Genomic DNA, 18,283 nt, shown 5'->3' on the forward strand with positions numbered 1-18,283 from the left:
TTCAACTGATTGGATGAGGCCCAACCACATTACTGAGGGTCATCTCCTGTTAATAATGTTAACTGACTGTAGATGACGACCACATCTACAAAATACCTTTACAACAACACATGTATTAGTGTTTGATTAAATAACTGGGACTATGGCCTGGCCAAGGACACATATGAAACTAACCATCATAGAGACCAAAGGGCTACTCCCTCAGTGTAAGGGTGAATAAGAAATAAACCCATCCTGCAGAAGAGGACAGAATAGGGGTCTGTTTATCAAAAATGGGCAGTAAGTGTCAGGAAAAAAAATCCTTTCAGAATTTGTAAGTACAGCTAGAATTCACGTGTGTTTGTGGTCTGAATGCATGCTACCAATGTGATGTGAAAAATCTAAAATGATTGCATGTTGATAGTACCCTCAGGAGACTGGAAGAACTAAGCATAAATTCTTTCTAGGGGAACTCAACTTCACCCTAGGTCTCAAAGAATTCCCACAGATTAAAGCTCCTAGTAAATTGAGCAAGAAACAGTAAAAAAATCACAAGACACAGATATATACAAGATACAATGAATAAGAGGAGAAACCAGAGACAGGAGAATTAGACCCATAAAGATAGCAGATACTAAAATTGTCAGACATGAAATAAAAAATCACAATGCTTATTTATGTTAAATTAAGCTTAAAAATTCTTATAAATCAATAGGAAAGAGACAATTCAATAGAAGAATGGGCAAAAGATTAGAACATACATGTCACAAAGAAGGACATCCAGATATCTAATACATATATGGGAATAGGCTTAACTTCATTTTTCATCAGAAAGACGTAAATTAAAACTACAATGAGATATTACTACACCATAAGCAGAATGGCTAAAATGAAAAAAAAAAGAAAAAAGCTAATTTTTGTGAGGGATGTTGGCAAAAATGTGGAGAAACTAAAAATTTCATAGCTGTTAGTGAGAGTGTAAAACCGCTTTGGAAAACTGTTTGACAATTTCTACAAAAGTTGTTATGCTAATATGCTGTTATGAGTTGAATTGTGTCCCCCTAAAAAGATATGTTGAAGTCCTAAACTCTGGTACCTGTGAATGTGACCTTTTTTGGAAGCAGAGTCTTTGCAGATGTAATTAAGTTAAGATGAGGTCATTGGCTGTCATCCAATATGACTGGTGTCTTGATAAGAAGAGAAGATAGAGACATCGAGATGGAAGTCAGCCACGTGACGATGGAAACAGAGATTGGAGTTACACTACCAGAAGCTGGGAGAGACAAGGAAAGATTCACTTTAGAGACTTCTGAGAGAGCATGGCCCCACCAACACCTCGATTTTGGACTTCTCATCTCCAAACTGTGAGAAAATAAATTTATGTTGTTTTAAGCCACGCTGTTTGTGGTAATTTGTTACAGCAACCTTAGGAAATGAATACATATGCATACACTATGACCCAACAATTCTTTCCCTAGGGTGGCCAGTGATGAGGTGCTGCATATATGGTCCCTGTTGGGAACACCTAATCATCTGCAGAAGATCTCATCCTGGCAGCCCAGCAACTGCCGGGCCAGCATGCCAACTCAGCCACTGAGAACATCTCCTTCTGGGTAGTATAGCTCCTTTCCATGGCCACCTGAATGAATCTACTCAGGGAGATGCCACTGGCCCAGGGGAGGCCTGAGAGTACCTGGTTTCTACAAAGCCATCAGCCTGCACTGAAGGTTTTCATACATGAGGAGGGGCAGGTAAGGACAGAGGAACTACTCCAGGTTATTTTTGAAAGAGGCCTTGGAGACCCCTAGAAGCCACTTGGTATTATCTCTGCCCTGGGGACCCTCCTGCCTTCTCCATGGTGTCTTTCAGGCCAAAGATGTGAGGGGCGGTGCCCATGGTGGGGGTGGAGGCATGAGTGGGGTGGTAAGGCAACAAGGAGTTGGAGGCTCACAGCAGAGGGTGAAGAGGCTTGGGGACAAGACAAGAGATGGAAGAATCATGGCCTGAGAGTCACAGTAATGCATCTGAAATGTGAAGGCTCTTGGAGGAGGGAATGAGAGCTGTAGAGGAGGGTAGCAATAAGCAGCAAATTTAGGGTCCATTGGAAAAGATGAAGATCAAGGTAGGAAAGAGAAGGTGCCTCCTAAGTGAAGATTTGTATTTGAGGGTATGCACCTGGGATGGGACTCAGGACTTTGAAGGTCTGAAAGCCGAGGCCTAGAATTTGGGAGCTGAGCAGTGGGATTGCAAGGACTAGGGCTGAAATCTGGAAGCATGGGACCAGACATTGGAGCTGAGTCTATATCATAGCAGATCTAGTGGTCAGTGGGGTGGGGTCTGGATGTGGTAAGCTCGGAATCTGGAATCTCATTTTATGGTGATGGTGGAGGATGGATTTGGAGTTTGAGACTTAGGAGGTGATCTGGCGAAAGCTACTCTGATGGCCAGAGTGAGTCTGGGGACTCACAGGTCAAATTTGGGATAGGGGTTCAGATTTGTGGGGTAGCAAATGACTGGTGAGATTTGGAGACCTGAGGCCAAGACCTGGGGATTTCCCAGGTGCCTCAGAATTGGGGAACTTCAAGGTCAATGGGAATTAGAGGCCAAGAGGGCAAAGGACACCTGACAGGGAAAACAGCAGAGCTGTGGGATCAGAAGAAAGTTAAAAAAGCCTCTGGGTTGGGGAAAATTGGAGGCTAGAGGAGGCTGAGTCCTCATGGGATAGGGAATAGAGTTGCAGAGCAAGGAGTGCGTCTGCCTCCCAGAAAAAGGTAGCCCACCCATTCTTCTATTATTCATAGAACTGTAAAACACACTTGTGACATTCTCTTGTATGTATAAATTATAATTAAAAAAGATCAAAAATTTGAGATAAATAATAACAGATTTGGAGATAGAAAAGATCAAGAAAGTTTAATATCTGTTTCATAGAACTTTCTAGAGGCATGAAAGTTAGGACAACTAAATAAAGATCTAATAGAAGAAAATTTTCTTGAGCTGAAGGAAGAGATGAATTTTCAGCTTGAATGGACCCGTTGGATTTTCAGTAGAACAATAAAAATATCTGTGCCTACACACAAAAAAATTCAGCACTCCCAGGATAGAGTAAAACTCCAAAATGCTTTCCGAGATAGCAGTTTGTCTACAAGGCAGTTTTTGGAGGGAAATATACAGCCTTAAATGGTTACATTAGGAAACAAGTAAGACTGAAAATAATTAAGCTAAATGTATAACTTAAGAAGTCTGAAAAAGACAGCAGAATAAACCTAAAGGAAGTAGAAGGTAAATGATAAAGAGAACAAAAATTAATGAAATAAGTAAACAGGGGGGCCGGCCCAGTGGCGTGGTGGTGAAGTTCATGTGTGCTGCTTCCGTGGCCTGGGGTTTGCTGGTTTGGATTCTGGGTGCGGACCTACTCAGCACTCATCAAGCCATGCTGTGTTGGCATCCCATATAGAAGAAGTAGAAGGACCTGCAACTAAGATATACAATTATGTACTGGGGCTTTGGGGAGAAAAAAAGAAAAAAAAAGAAAAAGAGGAAGATTAGCAACAAATGTTAGCTCAGGGCTAATCTTCTTCAAAAAATAAATAAATAAAAAAAGCAATATAAAAGTTATTTAAAAAAAAAGAACAAAGATATCAGAGAAGATCTAGAAAAGTCTAAAGTTGGTTCTTAGAAATGACTAATAAAATAGACTAATATCTAGTAAGATAAATAAAAGAGAGGAAAAGCATAAATAATACTATTAGGAATGAAAAGGAGATATATTAAAGATGCAGCAAAGATTAAAAAGATAAGTGGATATTATGAACAAATTTATGTCAATAAATATAAAAACAAAAAATGTTCTAAGAAAAGTGTAAATATTCAAAGCAGAATTGAGAACAGAAAATCTGAATGATTATATAACCATGAAGAATTTAAAATCTTCCCATGAAACAAAACATCAAGCTCAGTTTTACCTGCAAGTTCTACTAGAATTCCAGAAATAGATTTTCCTAGATGTATAAAAATTCTTAGAGAGTGTAAAAAGAAGAGTTCATATGCCAATTTATTTTGTTAAGCTAGATTATCCTTGACACCAAAACCAGAGATGGACAGTAAAATAAAGAAAAATTGCAAACCTCTCCTCCCTCCTATGTATATAGATGCAAACCCCAAACAAAATTATTAGTAACCTAAATCCAGAAATACATAAAAACAATATGCAATAACTTGATGTTCACTCCAGGAGTGGAAAGGTGATTCAACATGAAAAAACCCCTATTAATCTAATTTATTCGATTAATATGTTAAGGAAGAAAATCTGTGGAATCACCTCAATTTTCAATGACTATATAAGAACTCTTAGCAACCTAGTAAAAGAAGGAAATTTTAAAATTGGTGTGTATGAAAAATCCAGAGCAACCATTATACTCAATAATATAGTGTTAAACATAGTCTTTTAAAAATGAGAAATGAGCCAGAGATGCCCCCCATTACTATACATTCAACCAGTGCAATAAGACGAGAAAAAGAAATTCAAATCATAATGATTGAAAAGGAATAAACAAAACTGACACAAATCACAAAATATATAGCTGTCTATACAGAAAACTCAAAAGAATCTTATGAAATTTTAGAATTTGGAAGAGATATTAGAAAATTTGTTAAACTTAAAATTGGAAGCTTGTGAATGGACTCCAGGCAGCACACTTACCCATTCTTGGTCCTGATCTGATGAATCAGAGTGTTGAAAGAGAAAGGGGCTCCTTTTTGTTTTCAAGACTGAGTCATATTCACTTTCGGTAGATATAGCCTACCTGCTGTGAATTCAAAAAATTATGAATACCATAAAGCCAGAAAAGATAAGCCAGAAACAAGGAGAAACATTTGCAATACACATAACTGATGAAAGATTACTCTCCATGATATATTGAGAATTAACATTCAACTAGAAAAAGATAGTCAACCTAATAGAAAAATGGCAAAATGTGTGAACAGATGTTTTGTGATAGAGAAAACATGACTATCCAATAAATGTATGAAAAATGCTTAGTCTCATTAGTGATCACGGTGATAATTGAGCTAACTATATAATTTAAAAAATATAAAAAAGAACAGCAGAATAAACCCAAAGTTCAAGTTAAAATGACAATAAGAGATCTGCAAATTAGTAAAAATTAAAATGTCTCTGTCCCTTTGTATCCATTACGATCTAATCATGGAAATAGATAATTTTTCCTATTTGTGGTCTTCTCTTTTCCCCTTAAATCAGTCCCTTTAACATTTCTTGTAGCACTGGTTTCTTGGTGACAAACTCCTTTAATTTTTGCTTATCTGGGAAAATTTTGATCTCTCCTTCCATTTTGAATGATAACCTTGCTGGGTAGAGGATTCTTGGCTGTAAGTTTTTTTCTTTTAGCACTTTAAATATATCGTGCCATTCTCTTCTAGCCTGTAAGGTTTCGGGAAGTCAGCTGGGACAGAGATTGGATTGGTGGTTACCAGAGGGGAAGGGGGGAGGGAGGAGGGTGAAAGGGATAATTCGGTACATGTGTGTGGTGATGGGTTGTAATTAGTATTTTGGTGGTGAACATGATGTAATCTATGCAGAAACAGAAGTACAATGATGTACACCTGAAATTTTTACAATGTTATAAACCAATGTTACTGCAATAAACAAAAAATTAAAAAAAAAAATGTCTGACAACACCAAGTACTGGTTAGGATGTGGAGGAATAGGAACTCTTACATAGTGCTAGTGAGGATATGAATTGTAACAACCACTTTGAAAAATAAATGGCATTGGCAACTTAGTAAAATTGAAGATGTGCACAGCCTAGAATCTGGCAATTCCGCTAATTCCATGGAAATTCTTGCACATGTGCACAAAGAAATATGTACAAAAATGTTCATAGTTGCATTGTAAAACCTGAAAACTATTCAATATCACCAACAGTATAATGAAGAAATATAGTGTACTATAGTCACAAGGAAAATACTATACAGCAGTGAAAATTAGTGAACAATAGTTTTATGCTTCAAAATTGATGAATCTCAAAAACTTAATGTTGAGTGTGATAAGCATATCATAGAAGATAACATAAAGTATGAATCCATTTATATAAACATAAAAATGTGGTCAAAATGAAGCAATATATGATTTGGATCTATATACCTATATTATAAAACAAGTAAACGATTTTCACAAATTCAGGGTAAGGTGAGATTGGAGGTTGTGACTGGGAATAGGCAACCAATAGGCTTCTAAACGACTGGTAATTATCTGTTTCTCAAAATGTGTGCTGAGTAGAGCTTAAGTGTTGAGGTATTCATTTTATATTATTTTTAGACTATAACTCTACAATATATATTCTTTGAATAAATGAGATATTTAACAATTTTTAAAAAGAAAACAAAAGTACGGATATATTTTCCCCATAAAGAAAGAACTACAACACAGGGAAGAGTTCCACAGGATTAAGGTGATCTGCTAGTAATAATACTGCCTGCCAGAACAAAAATCAACAGTTTTCTAGAGGGAGAAAGTAGAACCCAAACTCTCAACATTACTAAATGTACCCCCCTCCCAAAAAAAGGCAAATCAAACTTTAAAACAGTTAACAATATAGGAAAAATGGTCAAAATAGGTAATCTGATGTGGAATCTCAGGAATGAAATGGACACCTTACAAAAGAACTAAATGGACAGTCTCTAAATAAAAAGTATGGTATGTCAAGTGAAAAACTCATTGGGTCAGCTTCCCTGAAGTCTGAACTCAGCAGAAGAATCAGTAAACTTGAAGAAAGGTAAATAGAAGTTACCCAAACTGAAACAGGAGAGGACGAGAGAATGAATAAAACAGAAGAGCGTCTAAGGCTTGTGGGACGATATCAAATTATCTAACAAATGTGTAATTAGAGTTCCAGAAAGAAAGGAAAAGAGGCAGGGAAGAAGAGATAGAATAAATCTTCCAGGAGATAATGTTAAAAAAACGCTAAAACTAATGAAACACACCAAACCATAAATAAAAGAACTTCAGAGAATGCCAATCAGAATAAATACAAAGGAGACCATACTTAGGCCTATTTTAGTTAAACTACTGAAAATCAAAGATGAAGAGAAAAAATTTAAAACTCAATCAAAGAAAGGGGACATGTTATATTCAGGGGAACAATCATAAGCAGAGATTCTCAGACTGGCTTAAAAAACGTGACCCTACTATATGATATTTATAAGGGATGCATTTTAAATATAAAAATGCAGAGAGATGGACAGTAATAATATGAGAAAAGACATACTATGCAAAGAGCAAGCATAAGAAAACTGGAGTGACTGTATTACTATCAGAAAAAGTGGACTTCAAGACAAGAAATTATGATAGATAAAGGGAAATATTTCATAATGTTTCATCTGGAACATATAGCAATTTTAAATGAATATGTACCTAATAACAATCACAGCTAGTGATTTCAACATCCATCTCTCAGTAATTGATAGAACTAGGAGACAAAAATCAGTAAAGACTCAGAAAAATTGAACAACACTATTAACCAATAATCAACTTGACTTAAACATCCAAGAACTATAAATTCTTTTAAAAGAATTTTTAAATGCATGTGAAACATTCGTCAAGATAGATTATATGCTGGGCCATAAAACATCTCTATGTATAAATTTTTAAGGATTGAAATCATACAGAATGTGTTCTCAGACCACAGTGAAATTAAATTAGAAATTAATAACATTAAGATATCTAGAAAATCCCCAAATATTTAGAAATTAGGTCATACACTCCTAATAATTCCTGGGTTAAGGAAAAAAAATCACAAAAGATATTTAAATATTTTGTAACGAGTGATAATGAGAACACAACATATTAAAATTTGATTTGTAGAAAGCTAACTATGATCATTGACTCCGAGAGTCTCAGGGCTATAACAAAAGGAGACAAAACCAAGTGTTGGTGAGACGCAAACCGTCACCATCAGAAATCACGATCTGATGCAGCACTTTGGAAAACTGACAGTGTCCATCAAAGCCAAACATGTACGAATCTTGTGAGAGCAAAAAACTGGAAACAACAACCCAAATGTCAGTCAAAAGACAAAGTATGATATATCCATACATGGTAAACTATATGACTATGAAAAATAAAAAGATACTCCTCAAAGCAAACATGTGAATGAATTTCACAAACATAATACTGAGCAAAAAAAGCCAGACACAAAAAATATATAACACATGATTATATTTATATAACCTTCAAAAATAAGCAAAATATTAATCCATGATAATAGAAGTCAGAATAATGTTACCTTCAGGGAGCTAATGACTGGGAGGGGAGTAAAGAAGTCTTCTGAGGTTTAGTTATTGGGATGAGTTCACTTGGTAAAAATTAATTGATCTGTTGCTTGTATTGTGTGCACTTGTATAACTGTATGCTATGCTACAATAAAAATGTACTTTTCTTTTTAGAATTTTGTTTTGATTTATCTATATTGTGTTTGTGTGTGTCTCTTTATATAGTTTTTTTTTTTTTAGTGGTTGCTGTAGATATGGTATTATATATACATAGCTTACCACAGTCTATTGATATTTAAATTTTATCTCTGAGTGAAATGTAGACCTTATCTCCATTTAGGTCCTTTACTCTTCCCATTTATAATATAATTGTCTTAAACATTTCCTTTACCTACATTGAGAACTGCGTCAACCTTATGGTTGTTTCTTCAACTGTCAAACATAATTTTAGAAAACTTGAGAGAAGAAAGATACTGTCTTATATAGACCCATAATTTTATACTTTATATTGTTCTTCATTCCTGAATTTGAAGATGTCTTCTTTCATCATTTCCTTTTTGTGTGAAGAACTTCCATTAGCCATTCTTTTAGGATAGATCTGCTGGCAAAAGATTTTCTTAGTTTTCTTTCATCTGAGACTATCTTTATTTCATTTACATTCCTGAAGAATATTTTCATTGGATATAGAATTCTAAGTTGAAGGTTCTTTTCTTTCAGTACTTGAAAGATGCTATGCCACTTCTTTCTGGCCTTCAAGGTTTCTGATGAGAAATTTGCTGTCATTCAAATCACAGTTTCCCTATAGATGATGTGTCATTTCTCTCCACTTGCTTTCAAGATTTTTTTCTTTGTCTTTAGTTTTCAGAAGTTTGCTTATGATGTTTCTTGGTGTGGATTTCTTTTCTTTTCTTTTGATGTATAACTATTATTAACATCTTTATTATATGTTTTTTTCCCCAGCTTTATTGAGATGTAATTGACACATAATATTGTGTAAGTTTAAGGTGCACAATGTGTTGATTTGATACATTTGTAAATTGCAAAATGATCACCACCGTAACATTAGCTACTACCTCCATCCTGTCATGTAGTTACCATTTCTTTTTTGTGATGAGAACATTTAAGATTTACTCTGTTAGTAACATTTGAGTATATGACAGTATTATTGGCTATAATCACCATGCTGTACATTAGATTCCCCAAACTTGTTAATTTTATAACTGGAAGTTATATCCCTTGATCAACATCTTCCCATTTCCTCCACCCTATAACCCCTGATAACCACCACTCTTCTCTCTGTTTCTCTGAATTTGTCTTTTCTAGATTCTACATATAAGTGATATCACACAGTATCTTGCTCTGTCTGACTTATTTCACTTAACATAATGCCCTCAAGGTCCATCCAAGTTGTCGCAAATGGCAGGATTTCCTTCTTTCTCATGGCTGAATAGTATCCCATTGTATATATATACCACATCTTCTTAGGGATTCATCTGTTGATGAACTCTTAGGTTACTTCCATATCTTGGCTATTATTAGTAATGCTGCAATCAACACTGGAGTGCAGATATCTCTGAGAGATCCTGATGCCAATTCCTTGGGATATACACTCAGAAGTGGGATTGGTGGATCAGATGGTAGTTATTTACTTATTTATTTATTTTTTTTATTGAGGTATAATTGGCATACAACATTATATTAGTTTCAGGTGTACAACATAATGATTAGATATTTGTATATATTGCAAAATGATCACCACAATAAGACTAGTTAACATCTGTCACTGTATATAGTTACAGTTTTTTTTCTTGTGATGCATCTTTTAAGATTTACTCTCTTAGCAACTTTCAAATATGCAATATAGTATTATTAATTATAATTGCCATGCTATACATTATATCCCCATAACTTATTTATTTTATAACTGGAATTTTGTACCTTTTGACTCCCTTCACTCATTTCACCTCCCCCATCTCAACCACCAATCTGTTCTCTGTATTTATGAGCTTGTTTTGTCCTTTTTTTTCAGATTCCCCTTATAAGTGAGATTATCTGGTATTTGTCTTTCTCTGTCTGGCATTTCACTTAGCATAATGCCCTCAAGGTCCTTCCATATTGTCATAAATTGCAAGATTTTATTCTTTTTTATTGCTGAATAATATTCCATTGTGTATATATCATTTATTCATCAATGGACATTTAGGTTGTTTCCATATCTTGGCTATTGCAAATAATGCTGCAATGAACATGGGGGTGCATATATCTTTTCAAGTTAGTGTTTTCATTTTCTTCAGATAAATACCCAGAAGTGGAATTGCTGGATCATATGGCAGTTCTATTTTTAACTTTTTGAGGAATCTCCATATGGTTTTCCATAATAACTGTACCGACTTACGTTCCCACCAACAGTGCACAAGGGTTTCCTTTTCTCCACACCCTCACCAACACTTGTTATCTCTTGACTTTTTGATGAAAATCGTCTAACAGGTGTGAGGTGTTATCTCATTGTGGTTTTGATTTGCATTTCCCTGATGATTAGCGATGTTGAGCACCTTTTCATGTACTTGTTGGCTATGTATATCTTCTTTGGAAAAATGTCTGTTCAGTTCCCCTGCCCATTTTTAAATAGGATTATTAGTTTTTTTGTTATTGAGTTGAATGAATTCTTTGTAGGTTTTGGATATTAACCCCTTATCAGTTATATAATTTGCAAATATTTTCTCCTATTTTGTAGGTTGCCTTTTTATTTTGTTGATTGTTTCTTTTGCTGTGCAGAAGCTTTTCAGTTTGATGTAGTCCTGCTTGTTTATTTTTGCTTTTGTTGCTTGTGCTTTTGCTATTATATCCAGGAAATTGCTGCCAAGACCAATGTCAAGGAGGTTTTCGCCCACATTTTCTTCTAGGAGTCTTACAGTTTCAGGTCTTAAGTTTTAAGCATTTAATCTATTTTGAGTTAATTTTTGTGAGTGGTATATTGGTGTGGATTTCTTTAGGTTTATCCTGTTTGAGGTTGACGCATCTTGAATCTGTAGGTTTATGACTTTCACCAAATTTGGGTAATTTTGAGTGATTATTTCTTCTAATATTTTTCAGTCCCACACTCTCCTCTCCTTCTGGGACTCGATTACATGAGTGCTAGTTCTCTTGTTGTCCCACAGATTCTTGAGGCTCTGTTATTTTTTTTTTCAGTCTATTTTCTTTCTTTTGTTGAAATTGGATAATTTCTATTGATCTATTTTTGAGTTCACTGATTCTTTATTCTGTGATCTCCATTCTGCTGTTGAGCCCACTCAGTGAGTTTTTATATTTTTCAATTCTAAGATTCAGTTCTACAAGTGGTTATTATATTTTTTAGTTCCAAAATTTCCAGTTGATTCTTCCTTATAACTTCTATTTCTTTGCCAAGACTTTTTATTTTTTCATTTGTTTCAAGTGTATTTATAATTTCCTGTTGAAGCGTTTTTATAATGTCTTCTTTAAAATCCCTATCAGATAATCCCCAAATCTGTATCATTTCCATGTTAGCATACAGAGTGCATCTTTTCTCATTCAGGTTGAGATTTTCCTGGTTCTTAGTACGATGAGTGACTTTTGATTGTGTGCTGGACATTTTTAGTATTATATTATGAGACTCCAGATCTTATTTAAATTTTTACTATAGCAGGCCTCTGATAATACTGCACTGGTGAGATGTGTGCGGGAGCTATTACCTCTACACTGAGAACAGATGGAAGTCCAGTATTCCCATTCATTTTTCCCCAAGATGTTTGGCTAAAGTAGGGTGGATATTGTCCAAAAAGATTTCTGCCTTGCTAGGTCACCTGTTTCCCCAAGATTTTCTTGGGGCTATTTTTTGTCTGCACCTGTTGGCATTTCTTGGTTGCAGACTTTCTAGCGCCCAATTTGGGATACTTAGGAGGCAAAAAGAAAAACCGGGGAACTTACCACTGTGTCAATTCTCACATTCTGAGGACTTTAGCTACTCTGCCTTCTTCTCTCCACTTTTTAGATTCTTCTTATGTTTGTTTTATATATTATGTCCAGGTATTTTAGTTATACTTAGCAGGAGCAATAAGGAGAAATGCACATACTCCTCTGGTACAGAATTAAAAGTTCTATTTTCATTTAAAAAAAAAACATATAAAAATAATGCAGTAGTTGGACCTGTTTTGATCTTCATTTGTTACTGTTGTAAAATAGCGAAGGCGGTGGTGACCCTGTAAATGGAAGAGCTGGGGAGGGATAGTTTGTCTTTTTGTCTCCAGCGGTGACTGGGTAGGGAGAACACGTTGACTTTTTGATGTAGCTGGTGTTTTGCCTTGAGTAAATCAATAAATCGGCATTTTCTTAGGGCTGGTAGAATGGGGATATGAAATGGGGCCTGGAAAATTCCTGATGGGGCTGATGTTCTACATCTCTTGATCTTCTACATCATGCAATTAACAGAGCAACTGAGCTTCTTTGTTAATTGGAAAGCTTCCTGTGTTTCCCCATGACCTCTCAGGTACTGGTGTTTAACATCTCATGCTCTTATGCTGTATTTTCCTAAGTTTGGTGAAACTCCTTCAAGAGAGCAGGAAATAGCTCCTCTACTTCCTCTGTAGAGGAATCCTACACACTGTAGAGGCTCATAAACATCAGATATAATTATTCCTTCTTCTGTGAGTCTGGGTAGCATAAGCTGGTGCTCCTAATGTGCAGCCACCTTTCTTTCCGACCTTGCACATAGCAACAAGATAGCAACTTCCCAGGGCATCCTGTCTTAAAAAAGCATTGAGCTCAATGAGGAGACCTGTGGTGGCTACTCAACCCTCGGGGCGCTGTTTATTGGAGTCTCGTTCCAAGATCTTTGTGTTTTAGGATCCCCACAAGGTCTTAAGCCATAAACCAGAGACTTCACATCTTTAATCACCCGTTGGCAGCCATTCCTCCCTCCCCTGGTGACTCCCAAATATCTACCCACCTTCCCCCCAATAGAATAAATATATTTGTGGAGTGAACGTTAAGTGTGGATAAGTGAATGGAGGAAAGGAGAGGAATGGAATGGAACGAACGAACTTGGAAGCTACAAAGATTCCTGGAGACCCATGAATTCTCATGAATTGCAAATTTATTGACTGAGGAGGCATTGGGGTTGGGAGGCAGTTGTACAGAAACCAAGAAGAAGAACTGCAGAACAAGACGCAGCCTGAGGGCTCAATGGCCTCTTCTAGGTGGGTTAAGACATGAAGGATATGGAAACCTCAGGGCAGTATCATGGGACCCCATCGGCACCCACGGAGAACACCTCCAGCTCCTTCGCCTCCGTGGCGTCCAGGGGGCCTTACTTGCTTGGCCAGGTAGGTGCCTGCTTCTGCTGGGTCTGGTGGCAGACTGGGACGTCCTTGCCACTACCGGAGCTGCCCCCGGAGGAGCCACCGCCGCAGCCAGAGCCGCCGCCGCCGCCCCCGCCAATGGGGAAGCAGCCGCCGCCGCCCCCGGAGGAGCCGCCACCGCAGCCGCCGCCGCCAGACGACCCCCCTCCGCAACTCGGCTGGGGCACGCAGGAGGTCTGGGTGGGCTGCTTCGAGGAGAAGAAGCCGGAGCCGCCGCCAGAGGAGCCGCCGCCGCAGCTGGAGCCGCCGCCGGAGTAGCTGCCCCCGGAGGAGCCGCCGCCGCAGCTGGAGCCGCCGCCGGAGTAGCTGCCCCCGGAGGAGCCGCCGCTAGAGACGCCTCCGTAGCTCTGGCACTGGACCTGCTGGCCTGAGCTGCCGCCGCCGCCGCCGCCGCCGCCGCCGTAGTAGTAGCCACTGCAGCCCCCGGAGGAAACGCCCCCGGAGGAAACGCCGCCACTGGAGTAGCAGCCGCTGCCGCCCCCAGAGGAGCCGCCGCAGCCGCCAGAGCCACCACCGCCGCCGCCGCCGCCGCCGCCGCCGCCGCCGGAGGTCTTTCCGCAGCCCACTGGGGGCTGGGGAGTGGGCTGCTTTTTCTGGTAAGACATCTTGTCTAAGGAGGGAAGGAACCCTGGAAAGAGAGCAGAGAGCACCACTGGACCAGCGGCAGGAGGATGCAGGGAAGAGGCAGCTGCACCCATGGCAACACCCATCATCCTGGAGCGGCACCGCCTGGGCCAGGCTAGAGGCTCTCTCTCTCTGCTCAGATCCCACAGAGCTCTCAGCTGGGACTCCTAGGATTGTGCTTTTAGAAAAAAATTGCGTCCCCTGGCCGAAAGTCTTTACCAAGCTTTACATAGCCCACAGTGTTGCTCATTTCTCTCTCCTAGCTCTGCCTCTGGCCTCTGCTGTATGATTTTTGGGCAAATGACCCACACTCCCACCTGTCTTCTCACTTCCTGCAAAATGAGAGGGTTCGAGCGCTTCGTCTCTCAGGTCTTCTCCAGCACTGATTCTCTGATGCAGATAGAAAATTACACAAACCTCCACCTAGGGTGGGGGATTTTACCCATCCCCGGCACAACAGAGGGAGGTTTGTTGGAATGTCAGAGGGCTGTTGCACCTCGTTCTCTGTGAAAGTCTTTAGTTCAAACTCTTGGTCTATCTCACTGAGCTCAGCCATGACCCTGGGTCAGTTATCAGAAAAGGCAGACTCCCCCGTGGTCCTGTGTGGACTCCGATGGTCCTTTGGACCAGTATCTCTAACCAGAAGACATCAGCCACTGCCTTTACTATTTGCTTAAGTCCAAGCTTGGTCGAGGGGACTATAACTAGTAGGAAGGAACCTGTGTCCCAGCATCTCACATGATTTCCCTCTCAGAACACCTCCCTCTGTAAAACGGGCATTGAGTTCCTGTGGCTCCTAAAATCTCTGTCATCTGTAGCATTCTCTGAGTCATTCTCCCTCCTCTCTGAGAGTAGGCTCAGCTTCTCTTCCTGACAGGTTCATGAGGTCCCTCCAGCCCATTCACAGGCTGCCTGGGACAGTCTCTGCAGAGTGCCCCTCTGTGCTCAGCACCAGGCCTGCCCCTAGAGGGGTGTGGGAGAGACATGAGTTAGTTTTGTGGAGTTTCCATTCTGGTCAGAAGACCAGAAACCCCATCTGCACAGCAGCAGCTCAGCCCTCCTCTCTTTCCTGCCTGAATTCCCTCTAAACATGAATGCAGTTGGGAAGGCAGAGGTCCAGTAGCACCTAAAGGGCAGAGAGGCCTTGCCTGTCCATCGTCCCCTGGTCCACCTAGTCTGTGCAGGCCTGGGCAAGACCAGCTGGGAAGATGAGAGCCAGGAGAACCCACACTTACCCAAAGCACCAGGAAGGGTGAGTGAGGAGAGGAGATGCTGGCTATGTGAGGAGCACTGGAGCTCCCGGGGTTTTATACATTGAGCCCTGACTCATCTATTGATCTGGGCCAGCCTTTCACATTTGGCCTCAGTTACGTGACCCATGGCTGTTGCCCCACCTCCCTGTGATTGCAGGCACAGTGTGGCCTATACATGAAGATTTTGGCATTCTTGAGATGGGCAGCCTAGTGTGTGACGGGCCCCTTCTCTGATGCAACTGCATGGCAGGCTGGCCAGCCAGAGTGGATGGGAGACATTTTTTCCAAAACCTCTGGCATAGGACACATGCCATAACCAGAGGGCCGGGCTTGAGGAATAGGTTCCAGACTCTTGAGGCGGCCTAGGGAGTTATACTGGCGATCTCAGTCCTCGGTCCAAGGAGTAGGACCTTTCAAATCCCACTGTTTGGCTTCTGATCCCATTGCTTGGAAACTCTCAGAGCTTTAGAGAGAACCTGACCCTCTTTTGGTAAAAGTTTCTTCCCCAAGGGTTCACGTGTGCTTCACTGGGATGTTTCTGTCTTGCCCGCTAGCTTGAGAGAGTGCGTGAACCCCTGCCACCCAGCTTTGGGCTGCACACCATGGATACTGCTATAACTAATGGGTCACTGTGGCTACTTTGATTTGTTCCTGGAGACAGCAGGTGTCTGAGAAAATTGATCAGTGGTACTGACTTTCCTTGCAGAGGAGCAACCTAAAGAGATTGACCATGTTGTTCTTCCCACTATGGCCCTTTGGCTCTGAGGTCTGTGGTTATCTGCATCAACACTGACCCCAGCCTAAGAGACACTGTGGAATGCAATGGACTTGAGGTTAGGTGACTGGTCTTGGGTGCTCCCTTTTCTGCTTGCCAGCTGTGTCACCTTGGGCAGAGTCACAGCACCCTCCTCAGTGCCTGAGCATAGGAGGCCCTCTGTAAGTGTTTATTGACTGTTGAATGAACAAGCAAGCTTTCTGACACTCAGTTGCCTTGTCTATCAAATAGGAATAGTAATGTTTCATAGGCCGGTAAAGAGGGAATTGTTACATAAAGTGTTGAAGGTGATGCTGTCCTTTTCATTGTTTTCTCCTGTAACAGCACAATTTTACCACCAGCTTGGCCTGCCCTTGGACACCAAGACCAGGAGGGAGTCCATGAATGGCTGGAGGTAAGCTCTTATCTAGAAAAACAACTCAAAAGTTCCCCGTTGACCCTCGGCCAGTAGCATCACCTCTGTGTATGAAGAACAGCATGCTCCCTCCATCTTTCATCACTGGAATGCAAATCCTGTTGTTTAAGATACCACATTTGAACTTCGTTCCACCCAGCTCTGTGTTGAAATGACAGCTCCAATATTGAATTGACTGTTAATTATGGTGGAGTTTTAATGGTCCAGATGATCCTGATTAGACTGTGTCTTTCAGAAACTGGTGGCACTAGTTTTAGTATAGACGGCATGAACCTGGGTGCTCCCCCCTCAGAGAATAGCCATGAGGGAGAATCCAGGATCTGTTGGAGAAGATGGGGTTCTCAGCTTGAAGCTGAGGCCCCATGGAGATTCTGGAGGGAAACGTGGGTATAATAAAGAACAGTTTTATTTAGTTGGGCTGTACTGGAGAAGGGGAGAAGATGTGGACCATGGTTCCAGCACTGATCTGTGGGCACATGTTGGTTCATTACTGTTTTCTCTAGTCCTTAGGGAAATGTAAGTAAGAGGACATCAGCGGTGCATTCTTGTGAAGGAGAGTCTTTAATTCTGAAATCAGGGCCTTCCTACCTTTTTTTGTATTAAAATATCATTTCTTTTAAAAGTGATGGTGACAGAGGTTGTAGTTGTTTCTCTCATGTCCTTACTTGTCAAAATGAAAATTTGGCAATCATATGATAGTTACCGCATTTTTTTGATGGAGATGTTACTTCTCTGTCAAATTCCAAAGCTTGGGAACCTCAAGCGCAGGTGACCCCGAAGAGCTAATAATCTTCAGATTGCCTATGTTGCTTTGCAGGGTTCATGTCCTTATAAGAAAGGTATATTTCTTTCTTTCTATCAGATTTAAGATCCTAATGCTTTATTCATTAATGCAGCCAACACCAGTGTACTGGGCACTATGCTAAGCATTAGGGAAGAGCCAGAAGCCTTTTTGAAGCCGTGCCCGGATCTTTTTGGTAGATTTGGGGGAGGAGTACTCCATGCTTGCCTCTGCCACCCAATATAACATTTAATAAGGAAACCCTCCTAACTAGTACATCTATTTTATTAATATGTAGAAGAGGTTGATGCAACATGGTATTGACAGCAGTGCTAGATCTTGTGGCTCTAAGTTACCCTTGCCTGAGGTGTGAATGTATGAACCTGGTTCTTCATTTTGTCCCTGTAGACCAGAAGTAGTGAGATATCTGTGTGGACAGCAATTGATGATCACGTTTTATCATATCAAGGAGGAAATGACGGAAGTTTGTGGAATTATTAAACTTAGGTATTTGGAGTTTTGTAAGACTTGGCATATCAGATTTTTAAGATTTATAGCCTTTAGACACTTAGCTCTGACTGTGTGCTTGCTAGCACATCTGAGTTCTGCAGCTTCACAAATTATATCATGGTGCTTGCCTATACCTGTACCCTTAGAGGGGAAGGGCCATAAAGCAATTGTTTCAGTGTCCAGCATGGTGCTAGGCATTAAGAGGTGCTCAGTAAATCCCGGTGGAATTGAAGGGGATTCTTGAGACTCATTGACTAACAGCCCTGGTGTGAGAGGGGACCT

General features: G+C 40.0%; 1 protein-coding gene across 1 annotated transcript; it reads right to left on the minus strand.

Annotated features, from left to right (window-relative positions):
* Nucleotides 1–13,591: 13,591 nt before the first annotated feature.
* On the minus strand, nt 13,592–14,248 carry LORICRIN (loricrin cornified envelope precursor protein). Its single transcript, XM_087419379.1, has one exon. It carries the CDS (start codon nt 14,246–14,248, stop codon nt 13,592–13,594), a length of 657 nt encoding a protein of 218 aa, XP_087275505.1.
* Between the last annotated feature and the right edge of the window lie 4,035 nt (nt 14,249–18,283).

The sequence above is a fragment of the Ceratotherium simum genome, chromosome 2, assembly GCF_057802395.1.
Source record: "Ceratotherium simum simum isolate JZ-2026a chromosome 2, ASM5780239v1, whole genome shotgun sequence".
Lineage (NCBI taxonomy): Eukaryota > Metazoa > Chordata > Mammalia > Perissodactyla > Rhinocerotidae > Ceratotherium > Ceratotherium simum.

Bases quoted from the DNA above. Each gene is read 5' to 3' on its own strand.
- LORICRIN (XM_087419379.1), bottom strand. From the start codon at position 14,248: ATGTCTTACCAGAAAAAGCAGCCCACTCCCCAGCCCCCAGTGGGCTGC.